This window comes from Ips typographus, linkage group LG5, assembly GCF_016097725.1.
Source record: "Ips typographus isolate SLU linkage group LG5, UJ_Ityp_2.0, whole genome shotgun sequence".
NCBI lineage: Eukaryota > Metazoa > Arthropoda > Insecta > Coleoptera > Curculionidae > Ips > Ips typographus.
In genome coordinates this window covers 2,385,690-2,400,302 of record NC_138426.1, presented here as the reverse complement: position 1 = coordinate 2,400,302, position 14,613 = coordinate 2,385,690, and the positions used below count along the sequence as shown (strand labels likewise).

Below are 14,613 nucleotides of genomic sequence, written 5' to 3'. Positions count from 1 at the left end.
ATCAATATCAGCGCCTGTATCAATTCAAAAACATCAAATCATCGTTTTTATCTCTGATGAAAAGACGTGATTGTCATTTACTTATTTAATATTATTGATTTTTAAAAATTATTTTTTGTTTAAATTTTTCCATAATAAATCAATATAAACCAAACATCATAAATCATCCCTGTTCGAAAACATATCTCGTTCGTTTTTTATGACAAAAATTAATGCTTTGGTAAGGGTGTGAAGATTTTGATCTACTTTTAGACTGCAATTTGCCAAATATTGGATAGGAAATTTAATGGAGACTCCAAAAATGTGCTTAAAACAGTTATTTTCTTACTCCAAGTGGGTTTTACAGATGATTTTGTTCTTGACTGTGTTTCTGGTAGTTCAAACTTTGACATCACTTTTCTCTCTGACTGTATCAAATTTTGTAGTATTTTTCAAGTTATTGGATAAAAAATTTACTGAGAATTCCAAAAATATGCTTTAAACAGTGATTTTCTTCCTGTAGGTGGGTTTTACAATCGATTTTGTCCTTGAAACTGTGTTTCTGGCAGTTCAAACTTTGACACTGATTTTCTCCGTGACTGTACCAAGTTTTGTAGTGTTTTTTTAGGCTATTGAATAGGAAATTTAATGAGGATTGTAAAAATGTGCTTAAAACAGTCATTTTCTTACTACAAGCTGGTTTGAGTGGTTTGACAGGTGATTTTGTTTTTGACTGTCTTTTCAAACTGTGTTTCTGACAGTTAAACTTTGACACTGATTTTCTTCTTGACTATACCAAGTTTTTTAGTGTTTTTTAGGTTCTTGAATAGTAAATTTAATGAGGATTGTAAAAGTGTGCTTAAAACAGTGATTTTCTTACTCCAAGTGGAGTTGACAGGCGATTTTGGCCCTGACTGTCCTTTTAAACTGTGTTTCTAGCAGTTTAAACTTTGACACTGATTTTCTTCTTGACTATACCAAGTTTTTGAGTGTTTTTTAGGTTATTGAATAGGAAATTTAATGAGGATTGTAAAAATGTGCTTAAAACAGTAATTTTCTTACTCTAAGTAGGTTTTACAGGCGATTTTATCCCTGACTGTTCTTTCAAACTGTGTTTCTGGCAATTCAGATTTTGCCACCGCTTTTTGGTCTGACTGTATCACATTTTCTAGTGTTTTTTTAGGTTATGAAATAAGAAAGAAGATTACAAAAATGTGGTTAAAACAGTCATTTTCTTATTCCAAGTGGACTTGACAGGCAATTTTCTTCCTGACTGTCCTTTCAAACTGTGTTTCTGGCAGTTTAAACTTTGACACTGATTTTCTTCTGGACTGTACCAAGTTTTGTAGTGTTTTTTAGGTTATTGAATAGGAAATTTAATGAGGACTGTAAAAATGTGCTTAAAACAGTCATTTTCTTACTCCAAGTGGGTTTTACAGGCGATTTTGTTTCTGACTGTCCTTTCAAACTGCGTTTCTGGCAATTCAGACTTTGCCACCGCTTTTCTGTCTGACTGTATCACATTTTCTAGTGTTTTTTTTAGGTTATGATATGAGAAATTTCAATATTATAAAAATGTGGTTAAAATCGTCATTTTCTTACTCCAAGTGCAGTTGACAGGCGATTTTGTCCCTGACTGTCTTTTCAAACTGTGTTTCTGGCAGTTTAACCTTTGACACTGATTTTCTTCTTGACTGTACCAAATTTTGTAGTGTTTTTTTAGGTTATTCAACAGAAAATTTAATGAGGATTGTAAAAATGTGCTTAAAACAGTCATTTTCTTACTCCAAGTGGACTTGACGGGCGATTTTCTTCCTGACTGTCCTTTCAAAATGTGTGACACTAATTTTCTTCTTGACTATACCAAGTATTTTAGTGTTTTTTAGGTTATTGAATAGGAAATTTAATGAGGATTGTAAAAATGTGGTTAAAATAGTCATTTTCTTACTCCAAGTGGGTTTTACAGGCGATTTTGTCCCTGGCTGCCCTTTCAAACTGTGTTTCTGGCAATTCAGACTTTGACACCGATCATCACATTTCTAGTGTTTTTTAGGTTATGAAATTAGAAATTTAAAGAAGATTATAAAAATGTGGTTAAAACAGACATTTTCTTCCTCCAAGTCGAGTTGACAGACGATTTTGGCCCTAACAGTCCTTTCAAACTGTATTTCTGGCAGTTCAAACTTTGACACTGATTTTCTCCGTGACTGTACCAAGTTTTGTAGTGTTTTTTTAGGTTATTGAATAGGAAATTTAATGAGGATTGTAAAAATGTGCTTAAAACAGTCATTTTCTTACTCCAAATGGAGTTGACAGGCAATTTTGTCCCTGACTGTCCTGTCAAACTGGCAGTTCAAACAATGACATCACTTCTTTCATAAATGTGCTTGTAACAATCATTACTTACTTACTTACTTACTCCAAGTGGTCAAAATGTCGATCACGACTTACTAATAAGATCGTCATTAGATTTTAATCCTTTTAATTTGTGTATTGTGTTACTGTGAAGAAAGAATTTGAATGCCGTTCATGTTATATTCTGGACAGTTGTCCGATTATACTTTAAAATTAAATTGAAATTATTTAAATCCGCGTTACAAAATTGGTAAAAAGGTAATTTAATTAAAAAAAACAAAAAGTAAATTAATTTGTACAATATTATTGCTTTACTACTATTCTAAATATTACATTTTCGTAACAAAGTACCTACTTTCAGTTTAAGTTTATATGTTCACCTTCAAAAGACTTGACAACATGCTTATTTTTGTAATAAACATAAATAAAAAATATCAGACAACAAGTAACAATTACTAAACAAATGTTGCTAACAATTATACCAGCATTACCGCCTGATTGAGTGTGTTCCATGGTTTTGACCTCTGGTGTACTCGGATGAGGACTGAGTGCCTCTTTTAATTTTGATATTGCAGTTTTAAACTCGTCCAATAAGATTTTTATCATAATTTCTTCATTAGAAATTCTAGTTTTTACATCTTCCTCCAGTGTCAAATTTGGTGAAGTTGTGTTCAAACTGTTTAGTGTCAGTTTTAACTTTGATATTTCTTCTTTAACTATCTCTTTAACATTCTTCTGTTGTTCGGTTGCATTGAAAGTTGTGTTCAAACTGTTTAGTGTTAATTTTAACTTTGATATTTCTTCTTTAACTATCTCATTAAGTTTCTTCTGTTCGGTTGCATTGAAAGTTGTGTTCAAACTGTTTAGTGTCAATTTTAACTTTGATATTTCTTCTTTAACTATCTCCTTAACATTCTTCTTTTGTTCGGTTGCATTTAAAGTTGTGTTCAAACTGTTTAATGTCACTTTTAACTTTGATATTTCTTCTTTAACTATCTCTTTAACATTCTTCTGTTGTTCGGTTGCATTGAAAGTTGTGTTCAAACTGTTTAGTGCCACTTTTAACTTTGACATTTCTTCTTTAACTGAGTTTAAACTTTCCATAATAACTTTCGACTCTTTGGTTTGTACTGCTAATAAAGTGGTGTAATTTAAATATAAACTTTTAAATTCCTCGGTAATTTGTTGATTGATTAGTGACTGAATTCTTTCTGAAGGGTTATAGGTGATTTCTTTATTAGTACTAGTGGTAGTGTTATTGCTAGGACTGCACCCAATTCCGTGAATGTTTGTAGTGTTATGGGTACTGCCATGTGTAAGTTGAGCACGATTGGATGTTATCAGGTAGATAAAGTCTTTTAAATCGGAGCATTTCCAGTAATTTCCTTCTAGAGCTACTTGGCTCAATTCTTTGAAATTGAGGAAAAAAGAGTACCAATTGTTATCAGAACCGTAAGAATTTTCGTGGATTAGATTATGTGATAAGTCCAGGTACTGTAACTTTTTAACTTTTCTAAAGGAACTGGTTGGAATTGACGTTAAAAGGTTGTGACTTAAGTTTAGTTTGTACAACTCAACCGCCTTCACAAATGAACTTGGATCTATAGCCTTAATATAGTTATAACTTAAATCTAAACTTTGCATGTTTGGTGATACAACTAGAGAAAAAACGGTTAAATTGTTATGACTTTGATTAATATCCGTAAAGTGTTCAGACATTGCTGCTGTTTCTAGTAAGTTATAGCTTAAATCGAGCCTTACACCATGAGAATCAGGAAGGTTCAAGTCAAACTGTTTGATTCGATTTCCTTGCAGCAGAAGTACTTCAAGGTACTTTTGGTTAGTGAATGTGTTTTTCGGTATGTGACTGATATTATTGAAACTTAAATCTACCACAAACAGGTCCAGTTGATTTGCGAAAGACGTGTCACTTATAGTGTTGATACTATTTTGGGAAATATTTACTTTTTGCAATTTCAACAAAGGAGAAAGATGGTTATCCAATGCAGTCAGTGAATTCATAGTTAAGTTCAATTCTACTAAATCTGTAAATGCTATAAAAACACCTGGAAGAATTTTCTGAATATTGTTATGGGACAAATCTAAAACAAGAACCGTTGTACGTTGGAAGAAATATATGGGAAAATCATTAGCTGATAGTTCCGTTCTATTATCTGAATAAATAATTCTTAAGCTTAACGGACGATTTTGTGGAATATCTCCAAAATTTGAATTATAACTTTTTATATAAGAGGTCCACTGATTTGTTGCTATGAAGGTTGGACATGATTGAATGTAATCACCGTATTCATCGTACTGCTGATTGTTGTAGCAAGGATCACTTTTCATTTTGTACTCATATAGGTACTCTTGGGTATATACCTGCACACAAACCAGAAGTACATAGAACCACACTGCACCAATATTCAGTGCACAAGATGGCCTGAAAGAAAATTTGATTTTTCACTGTGACTAAAGCCAAAAAAGTACTTACATTTTTTTTTTTGTAAAAGTCTTTAAATACACACTTCAAAATAGCGCTGCTTGTTACTGTGAACTAGTAAAACGTTCTGTTCCTATGTAACTTTTAGTGGTATTTTCGCCTACACAGCTAATATGTCTGATATGTTCCATTTCCATACACACACAATATAATTTTGCTGATAAGAAGAATTTGATAATGTACAAAGAACCTATTAAAACGTTACTTATTCAGATTCAGCAATAAATTGATAATTTAATTGCAACTGCTATACAGGGTGATCTTTCTATCTTGAAAGAGTCAATCCAATTTTGAAGCATTGCTTGAAGAACATAACAAATAATTAAGGTCGTTTTGAGTCACTATACCGGGGATAGTAACTATTATTAAATTATTACACACGTCATCTAAACAATTACGTCGTATTTTGGATTGTAATTAAAAAAATTGACAGCTGTCAAATCAAGTTTGACAACTCTCTGATCCTGCTACAACTCTACTGGTTTGATTGCTTTTAGCTGAATTATAATAAGTCATTTTTGCCTTGTAACTCCTTAAAGAGGTCTTAAATGAAAAAAATACCTAAACCCAATCCTGTAGAGGAAGAAATTTGCTACATCTTTCCTTATTTACACTATTTTGTAGCTCCTCAAATAACGGAGCTATGCTCAATCAAAATGAAGTAAATCTAAAATAGTAGTTTGGTGCACTTGGACACTTTTTACCTTGTAACTCTTTAATCATGTAGAGGGTGGAATTTCCTACAATTTTTCTCATTTACATTTTTTTGTAGCTTCTCAAATAACGGAGCTACGCTCAATCGAAATGAGGTTAGTTTAAAAAAAGCAGTTTGGTGCATTATTGCATTGTAACTCTTCAAAGAGATCCCAAATCAAAAAACACCTTAATACAGTCCTGTAGAGGATGAAATTTGCTACATCTTTTCTTATTTACACTATTTTGTAAATAATAATACGCACAAAGAAAAGAAACTACGAACAACAAAAATATGAAAATATGGAGAGAGACCGGCCCAAACCAGGCTCCAGGGAATTCTATAAAGCAATCTCCTCTGAGAAAAGAGGACATAAAACCAATTCCATCCATACACTGAGAGACAACCAAGGCCGCATGATAATCGACGGTAGAGAAATAACTGAAGAATGGAAAAAGTATTTTAGAGACCTCCTAAACATCATACAGGAAGAACAACACAAAGAAGAGATCTATATCACAGCGGACATGCCCGTCAAAAATCCCTCCTTTGAAGAAACCCAAAGGGCCTTAAATAAGCTTAAAAATCATAAAGCGCCGGGCACGGACGGGATACCAGCAGAACTTCTGAAATATGGGGGAGACGCACTACATCGCCGAATCCACCAGCTAATAACGCACATATGGTTAGAAGAAAGGACACCAGCACGATGGAAGGAAAACATAATAGTGCCCATCCACAAAAAAGGGGACAAAACAAAATGCGCGAATTATAGAGGAATCTCACTCCTAAACACGGCATATAAAACCCTCTCAAACATCATTCTTAGTAGACTAATCCCTTATGCTGAAAATGTCCTAGGCGAATATCAAGCCGGGTTTAGGGCAAACAGATCAACAATAGATCAACTATTCACGCTGAGACAACTTCTAGAAAAGGGATGGGAGTATAACAGACCCATACACAATCTTTTCATAGACTTTCGACAGGCATATGATGAGCGTAGAAAGAAGCCAAGTATGGAATGCCATGGCGGAGTTCTCAATACCAAAGAAACTCATTCGGATGACCAAAGTTTGTATGGAGGGTGGAATATCTAAAGTGCGTGTAAATAATAAACTCTCTAGCAGCTTTGAAATCAACAGTGGACTTAAACAGGGCGATGCGTTATCTCCACTACTTTTTAACCTTGTATTGGAGAAAGCCATGAGGTCGGCCGAAATAAAAACAGAACTGCTATCGGCTCAAGGTCCCAAGCTGCTACTCGCATATGCGGATGACATAGATCTCGTTGGAGACTCCACCCTATCCACGAAAGACATTTTCAACAAGGTGGAAGGAGCAACAAGTAAAGTAGGGCTGAAGATCAATGAAGAGAAGACGAAATATATGTGTATAAATAGAACAACACGAAGAGACAGAATAGGGCAAAATGTGACGATCAACACCTTTAATTTCGAAAGAGTACAACGTTTTAAGTATCTGGGGGCCGTAATCACAGCGGACAACGATGTTACCGAAGAAATAAAAAACAGAATCCAATCTGCAAACCGCTGTCTGTTTGCACTGAATAAGCTCATAAAATCAAAAAATCTCACAAGAAGTTCAAAGATCAAAATCTATAAATCCATCGTCAGACCTGTAATAACGTACGGATGCGAAACGTGGACCATGACCAAAGCAAACGAAGAAAAGCTAAGGCGCTTTGAACGAAAAATACTTAGAAAAATTTTCGGACCTCACCATGACATCACCACAAACCAGTATAAGATCAGAACCAATATCGAATTAAAAGCACTCTACAACGACGCCGATATTGTCCAAGAAATTAAATCACAGCGACTAAGATGGGCAGGCCACGTGCACAGACTGCATAACGAAAGACTTGTAAAACTGGTATGGGAGGAGATTCCCACAGGCAAAAGACCACTCGGACGTCCCAGAATGCGATGGAAAGATAACATCCAAGCAGATCTCCGGAAAATGAACATTCCATTTGACCCTAGGTTGATGGAAGACCGAACAAATTGGAAAAAAGTCGTACAGTCAGCCAAGACCCACCCAGGGTTGTAGAGCTACAAGAACAAGAACAAGAACTATTTTGTAGCTTCTCAAATAACGGAGCTACGCTCAATCAAAATGAAGTAAAATAGCAGTTTGGTGCACTTTATCACTTTTTGCATTGTAACTCTTTAATCATGTAGAGGGTGGAATTTCCTACAATTTTTCTTATTTACTCTTTTTTGTAGCTTCTCAAATAACGGAGCTACGCTCAGTCGAAATGAGGTTAGTTTAAAAAAGCAGTTCGGTGCATTATTGCATTGTAACTCTTTAAAGAGGTCCTAAATGAAAAAAACACCTTAATACTATCCTGTAGAGTATGAAATTTGCTACATCTTTCCTTATTTACACTATTTTGTAGCTTCTCAAATAACGGAGCTAAGCTCAATCAAAATGGAGTAAGTCTAAAATAGCACTTTGGTGCACTTTTTCACTTTTTACCTTGTAACTCTTTAAAGAGGTCCTAAATGAAAAAAACACCTTAATACTATCCTGTAGAGGATGAAATTTGCTACATCTTTCCTTATCTACACTATTTTGTAGCTTCTCAAATAACAGAGCTACGCTCAATCAAAATGAAGTAAGTCTAAAATAGCAGTTTGGTGCACTTTGTCACTTTTTGCCTTGTAACTTTTCAATCATGTAGAGGGTGGAATTTCCTACAATTTTTCTTATTTACACTTTTTTGTAGCTTCTCAACTAACGGAGCTACGCTCAGTCGAAATGAGGTTAGTTTAAAAAAGCAGTTTGGTGCATTATTGCATTGTAACTTTTTAAAGAGGTCCTAAATGAAAAAAACACCTTAATACAATCCTGTAGAGAATGAAATTTTCTGCATCTTTCCTTATTTACACTATTTTGTAGCTTCTCAAATAACGGAGCTACGCTCAGTCAAAATGTTAGTTTAAAAAAGCAGTTTGTTGCATTATTGCATTGTAACTCTTTAAAGAGGTCCTAAATGAAAAAAACACCTTAATACAATGCTGTAGAGGATGAAATTTGCTACATCTCTCCTTATTTACACTATTTTGTAGCTTCTCAAATAACGGAGCTACGCTCAATCAAAATGAAGTAAGTCTAAAAATAGCAGTTTGGTGCACTTTATCACTTTTTGCCTTATAACTCTTTAATCATGTAGAAGGTGGAATTTCCTACAACTTTTCTTATTTACACTTTTTTGTAGCTTCTCAACTAACGGAGCTACGCTCAGTCGAAATGAGGTTAGTTTAAAAATAGCAGATTGGTGCATTATTGCATTGTAACTCTTTAAAGAGGTCCTAAATGAAAAAAACACCTTAATACAATCCTGTAGAGGATGAAATTTGCTACATCTTTCCTTATTTACACTATTTTGTAGCTCTTCAAATAACGGAGCTACGCTCAATCAAAATGAAGTAAGTCTAAAAATAGCAGTTTGGTGCACTTTATCACTTTTTGCCTTATAACTCTTTAATCATGTAGAAGGTGGAATTTCCTACAACTTTTCTTATTTACACTTTTTTGTAGCTTCTCAAATAACAGAGCTACGCTCAGTCGAAATGAGGTTAGTTTAAAAATAGCAGATTGGTGCATTATTGCATTGTAACTCTTTAAAGAGGTCCTAAATGAAAAAAACACCTTAATACAATCCTGTAGAGGATGAAATTTGCTACATCTTTCCTTATTTACACTATTTTGTAGCTCCTCAAATAATGGAGCTACGCTCAATCAAAATGGAGTGAGTCTAAAATAGCAGTTTGGTGTACTTTATAACTTTTTACCTTGTAACTCTTTAATCATGTAGAAGGTGGAATTTCCTACAATTTTTCTTATTTACACTTTTTTGTAGCTGCTCAAATAACGGAGCTACGCTCAGTCGAAATGAGTTTAAAAAAGTAGTTTGGTGCATTATTGCATTGTAACTCTTTAAAGAGGTCCTAAATGAAAAAAACACCTTAATACAATCCTGTAGAGGATGAAATTTTCTGCATCTTTCCTTATTTACACTATTTTGTAGCTTCTCAAATAACGGAGCTACGCTCAGTCAAAATGTTAGTTTAAAAAAGCAGTTTGTTGCATTATTGCATTGTAACTCTTTAAAGAGGTCCTAAATGAAAAAAACACCTTAATACAATCCTGTAGAGAATGAAATTTTCTGCATCTTTCCTTATTTACACTATTTTGTAGCTTCTCAAATAACGGAGCTACGCTCAGTCAAAATGTTAGTTTAAAAAAGCAGTTTGTTGCATTATTGCATTGTAACTCTTTAAAGAGGTCCTAAATGAAAAAAACACCTTAATACAATCCTGTAGAGGATGAAATTTGCTACATCTCTCCTTATTTACACTATTTTGTAGCTTCTCAAATAACGGAGCTACGCTCAATCAAAATGAAGTAAGTCTAAAAATAGCAGTTTGGTGCACTTTATCACTTTTTGCCTTATAACTCTTTAATCATGTAGAAGGTGGAATTTCCTACAACTTTTCTTATTTACACTTTTTTGTAGCTTCTCAACTAACGGAGCTACGCTCAGTCGAAATGAGGTTAGTTTAAAAATAGCAGATTGGTGCATTATTGCATTGTAACTCTTTAAAGAGGTCCTAAATGAAAAAAACACCTTAATACAATCCTGTAGAGGATGAAATTTGCTACATCTTTCCTTATTTACACTATTTTGTAGCTCTTCAAATAACGGAGCTACGCTCAATCAAAATGAAGTAAGTCTAAAAATAGCAGTTTGGTGCACTTTATCACTTTTTGCCTTATAACTCTTTAATCATGTAGAAGGTGGAATTTCCTACAACTTTTCTTATTTACACTTTTTTGTAGCTTCTCAAATAACAGAGCTACGCTCAGTCGAAATGAGGTTAGTTTAAAAATAGCAGATTGGTGCATTATTGCATTGTAACTCTTTAAAGAGGTCCTAAATGAAAAAAACACCTTAATACAATCCTGTAGAGGATGAAATTTGCTACATCTTTCCTTATTTACACTATTTTGTAGCTCCTCAAATAATGGAGCTACGCTCAATCAAAATGGAGTGAGTCTAAAATAGCAGTTTGGTGTACTTTATAACTTTTTACCTTGTAACTCTTTAATCATGTAGAAGGTGGAATTTCCTACAATTTTTCTTATTTACACTTTTTTGTAGCTGCTCAAATAACGGAGCTACGCTCAGTCGAAATGAGTTTAAAAAAGTAGTTTGGTGCATTATTGCATTGTAACTCTTTAAAGAGGTCCTAAATGAAAAAAACACCTTAATACAATCCTGTAGAGGATGAAATTTTCTGCATCTTTCCTTATTTACACTATTTTGTAGCTCCTCAAATAACGGAACTACGCTCACTATTAAACCACCCTGTAACTGTCCAAATAACAGAGTTATGGGCTGTCAAAGTAAAAACTGTCAAATTCAAACTGTACAGCAAACAACTCAGTTTTAAGAGTAAATAATTCTATTATTAGACATTTTAGGCAAAAACACTATACAGGGTGGTCAAAAGAGAATTTGAAGAACTACAAATTGGTATATTGAACCACCCTGTAATTGTCAAAATAAGCGAGTTATTGACCTTACAATGAAGTAGTTTACAGGGTGAGTCATTGAATTTTTTACACGTTCGTAACTTGTTTAATTTTCATTTTATCAAAAAATTACCAAATATAAATCTTGTAGATATTTTCGTCTACTTTATTCCTAGATAATCAATCAGTATACAGGGTGTCCAAATTTGAGTAACAAACCAAACTTATAATTTTTCAAACAGGATGGCCAATTTTTTATTTGATTTTTGGAATCTACGTCAAATTCTAGGCCTACTTGATGTAAAATGTTTGTATCGATATTCAATTGTTTTTGCTCTAGCAGCCTTACTTTGACCACCCCTCTCGAAAGCAGAAATTCCCAATTTGAGCGAAATTTTGGTGCACTTTTCCAGAAAATTGTCCATAACTCGCTTATTTGAAACACTCTGTATAAAACCACCGTATAACAAAAGAAAGCTAATGAATGGGGCTATCACGTGACGGTGAGTGGGCACGGCTGAGTTGCCCTGTTTAGCCGCTAGTGGGCGTCAAAATTGACTCTCGTTTTTTGCAGTTTTTACTTAATATCTCAGGAAGGTTTCAGGTTAGAGGTCTAAAATTTGTATCACAAATGCATGTCGATGGGATGCAACTTTTACCTTCTTTACACTTTTTTGGGACCATGCACCGTTTGATCTTGAAAAATTAAAAACTAAAATTGTCAAGAAATTTCAATGGTGATACTTTCTGATTTTTTTCAGAAATTTTTTATTTTCAAAATTAACCTCGACTGCCTAAATAGCTTTAGGTTAATAGTGCAAAAATGACTAAAAGTGTCATTTGTCAAAATGTCATTTTGCAAGAGTGCCACGCCCAAAAAAGTGTCAAAATGTAAATAATTTTAAGGTCATCTCCGAAACGGTGCCAGTTAGAGCAAAATGGACGTCAGATTTGTGTTCCCCAGGTTGAAGTTAGTTAAAAAAGTCACTTTGATTGATCAAAATCCAAACTGGTCGCCGTTAGTATAGTAGGCCCAAAAAATCCTTAATTTAGACTAAACTTCCGTGCACTTTTCCAGAAAATCGTCCTTAACTCGCTTATTTGAAACACCCTGTATAATACCACCGTATAACAAAAGAAAGCTAATGAATCGGGCTATCACGTGACGTTGAGCGGGCACAGCTGAGTTGCCCCGTTTATCCGCTACGGGGGTTTTTGCTCAATACCTTTTTTACCAACGAACTCAGCTCGATGGGGCGCAACTTTACCTTCTATTTTGTACCATGCACCATTTTACCTTGAACAAAAATATTATTCTCGTTATTGAGAGCTTCTACTTTTCGCAATATTATCTCCCGAGCTCCATAGCTAGTTTGTCTGTAAGGTATCCCCATAAAAAACGTGTCTAATGATGTTAGGTCGGGACTATTTGCTGGCCAGCTTGTAGTTCCAAATTTCCAAAGGGATAATGTAATCCAATTAATGTTAAACTAAGTGTAAATTTTGACATTCCCCTAATTTTGCCGGTGTGATTATTTCGAAATTTTAATAAAAATCGTAATTATTTTGAGAAGTGTTGATGTTAGGTTAGGTTAGGTTATATTAGCTAGCAAATAACGGTTTTGAAAACAAAACAGCGTTTTCTACAGAAAGATATGGGGAATGCTAAGAAGAAACAAGCTTGAAGTCAAAGATACAGTGCAAACCAATAAAATCACATCAGAGCAGTGGGAAACATACTTTAAAAATCTATATAAGGAAGAGGAAGACATAGAACAGCAACAGAATGAGCATGAGGAGGATAACGATATTCAATTAACAATAATTGAGACTATACAAAGCATCTTAAAGTACCTTAAAAATAGAAAAAGTCCTCGACCAGACGAGATCACCAATGAGATGCTTAAATATGGCGGAAACAACCTACAGAACGAAATATTAACCCTATTTAACAATATCATAGAAGAGAGAAAAATACCGGACGAGTGGAAGAATAGTGTAACCATACCCATTTTTAAAAAAGGACAGAAAACAAATCCAGAAAACTATCGTGGAATAACACTGCTTGATAGCACACTCAAAGCATTCAGAAAAACAATGCTGGAAGAAATCACCAAAACCATAAACATACGAGAAGAACAACAAGGCTTCCGAAAAAACAGATCCACTATCGATGCAATATTCATTGTCAAACAAGTATCAGAAAAATCTATAGAATTCAATAAACCTGCGTACATGTGTTTTGTCGATATGACCAAGGCTTTTGACAGAGTACGCCTAATGTAAAAAAAAAAAAAAAAGTACGCCGATGTTTTAGAAATAATGAGAACAAAAGGTCTTAATCATAGACTAATTAACCTAACATACGACATTAACACCCAGTGTAAAACAAAAATCAGGGCAGGACATATGACAACAAAAGACATAGAGATCAACACAGGAATTAGACAAGGCGATTCACTTAGCCCCTTCATATTTAATTTGATAATGGATAAAATAATTGAAAACCTACCCAAAACTGCTGGATTCAAAATGGGAGGCACATTCTTCCATGCCGTCTGCTATGCTGACGATGCTGTCCTTATTGCGGATTCCGAGGAAAATCTCCAAAGATTACTACATTCCTTTAACACTCAAGCAAAAGAATTAAATATGGTCATTAACACCGAGAAGACCAAATGCTTAGTAACATCTAAAGAACCGATAAGATGCAAGTTGGAAATAGATTCTAAAATTATCGAACAGGTAAACCACTTTAAGTATCTGGGAGCAGAAATAACGAGCCATGGAAATCTGTATAACGAAGTTAGAGAGCAAACAATGAAGGGGGCTAGAATTTCGGGATGCCTGAGAGAAATTGTCTGGAAGAACAAATACCTTAACACCGAAAGCAAAACCAGGATATATAAAACGGCCGTAAGACCTATCATAACATACGCGGCAGAGACAAGATCAGACACAAACAGAACTCTACAACTGATGAGAACAGTCGAAATGAAAACATTAAGAACCATACAAGGCAAAACGCTACACGACAGAATTCGGAATGAAGATATTAGGCAACAATGCGAAATACAGGACATAGGAAGGTGGGTGAGACAGAGACAAAGATTTTGGAACAAACATATAAAAAGAATGGAGGACAGCAGACTCGTCAAAGCCGCAAAAATGAACAACCCAGTAGGAAAAAGATCACAAAGAAGACCACCAAAACGATGGCGAGAATGCTGGACATCATCCTCCGGGGAGGACATGCTGGCAATGAACAGGCAGTAGCCTACTAATATGGTTCACCATGTTAGAAAGAAAGAATAAGAAGAAGAAGAATTATGAATTCCTGTTTCTGAGAGCCGTAATTAACACACTAATATAAATTTTGTTCTAACGAATTTTGTAAGCTGCAGAAAAGGTTCCAAATTTTAGGTTTTCTCATTACTTATCAATCAAAAATATACCACAATAATTTAACAAAATGGGATACGATCAGTGAGAGAATGATAACGGCGAATCTCCTTAT

The 14,613-nt window shown here is 34.4% G+C and overlaps 2 protein-coding genes across 4 annotated transcripts in view; one reads left to right on the top strand and one right to left on the bottom strand.

The window, feature by feature from the left end:
- The window catches only part of LOC145729825 (uncharacterized), a 133,219-nt gene that overhangs the window by 109,707 nt on the left and 8,899 nt on the right, over positions 1-14,613 (top strand). The gene's annotated exons all lie outside the window — the stretch shown is intronic.
- Positions 2,623-4,984, bottom strand: LOC145729823 (uncharacterized). The gene is made up of 2 exons (XM_081980744.1): positions 4,829-4,984; positions 2,623-4,777 (listed from the first exon to the last, which is right to left on the bottom strand). Coding segments are annotated over exons 1-2 (2,088 nt in total). The 5' UTR covers positions 4,831-4,984; the 3' UTR covers positions 2,623-2,691.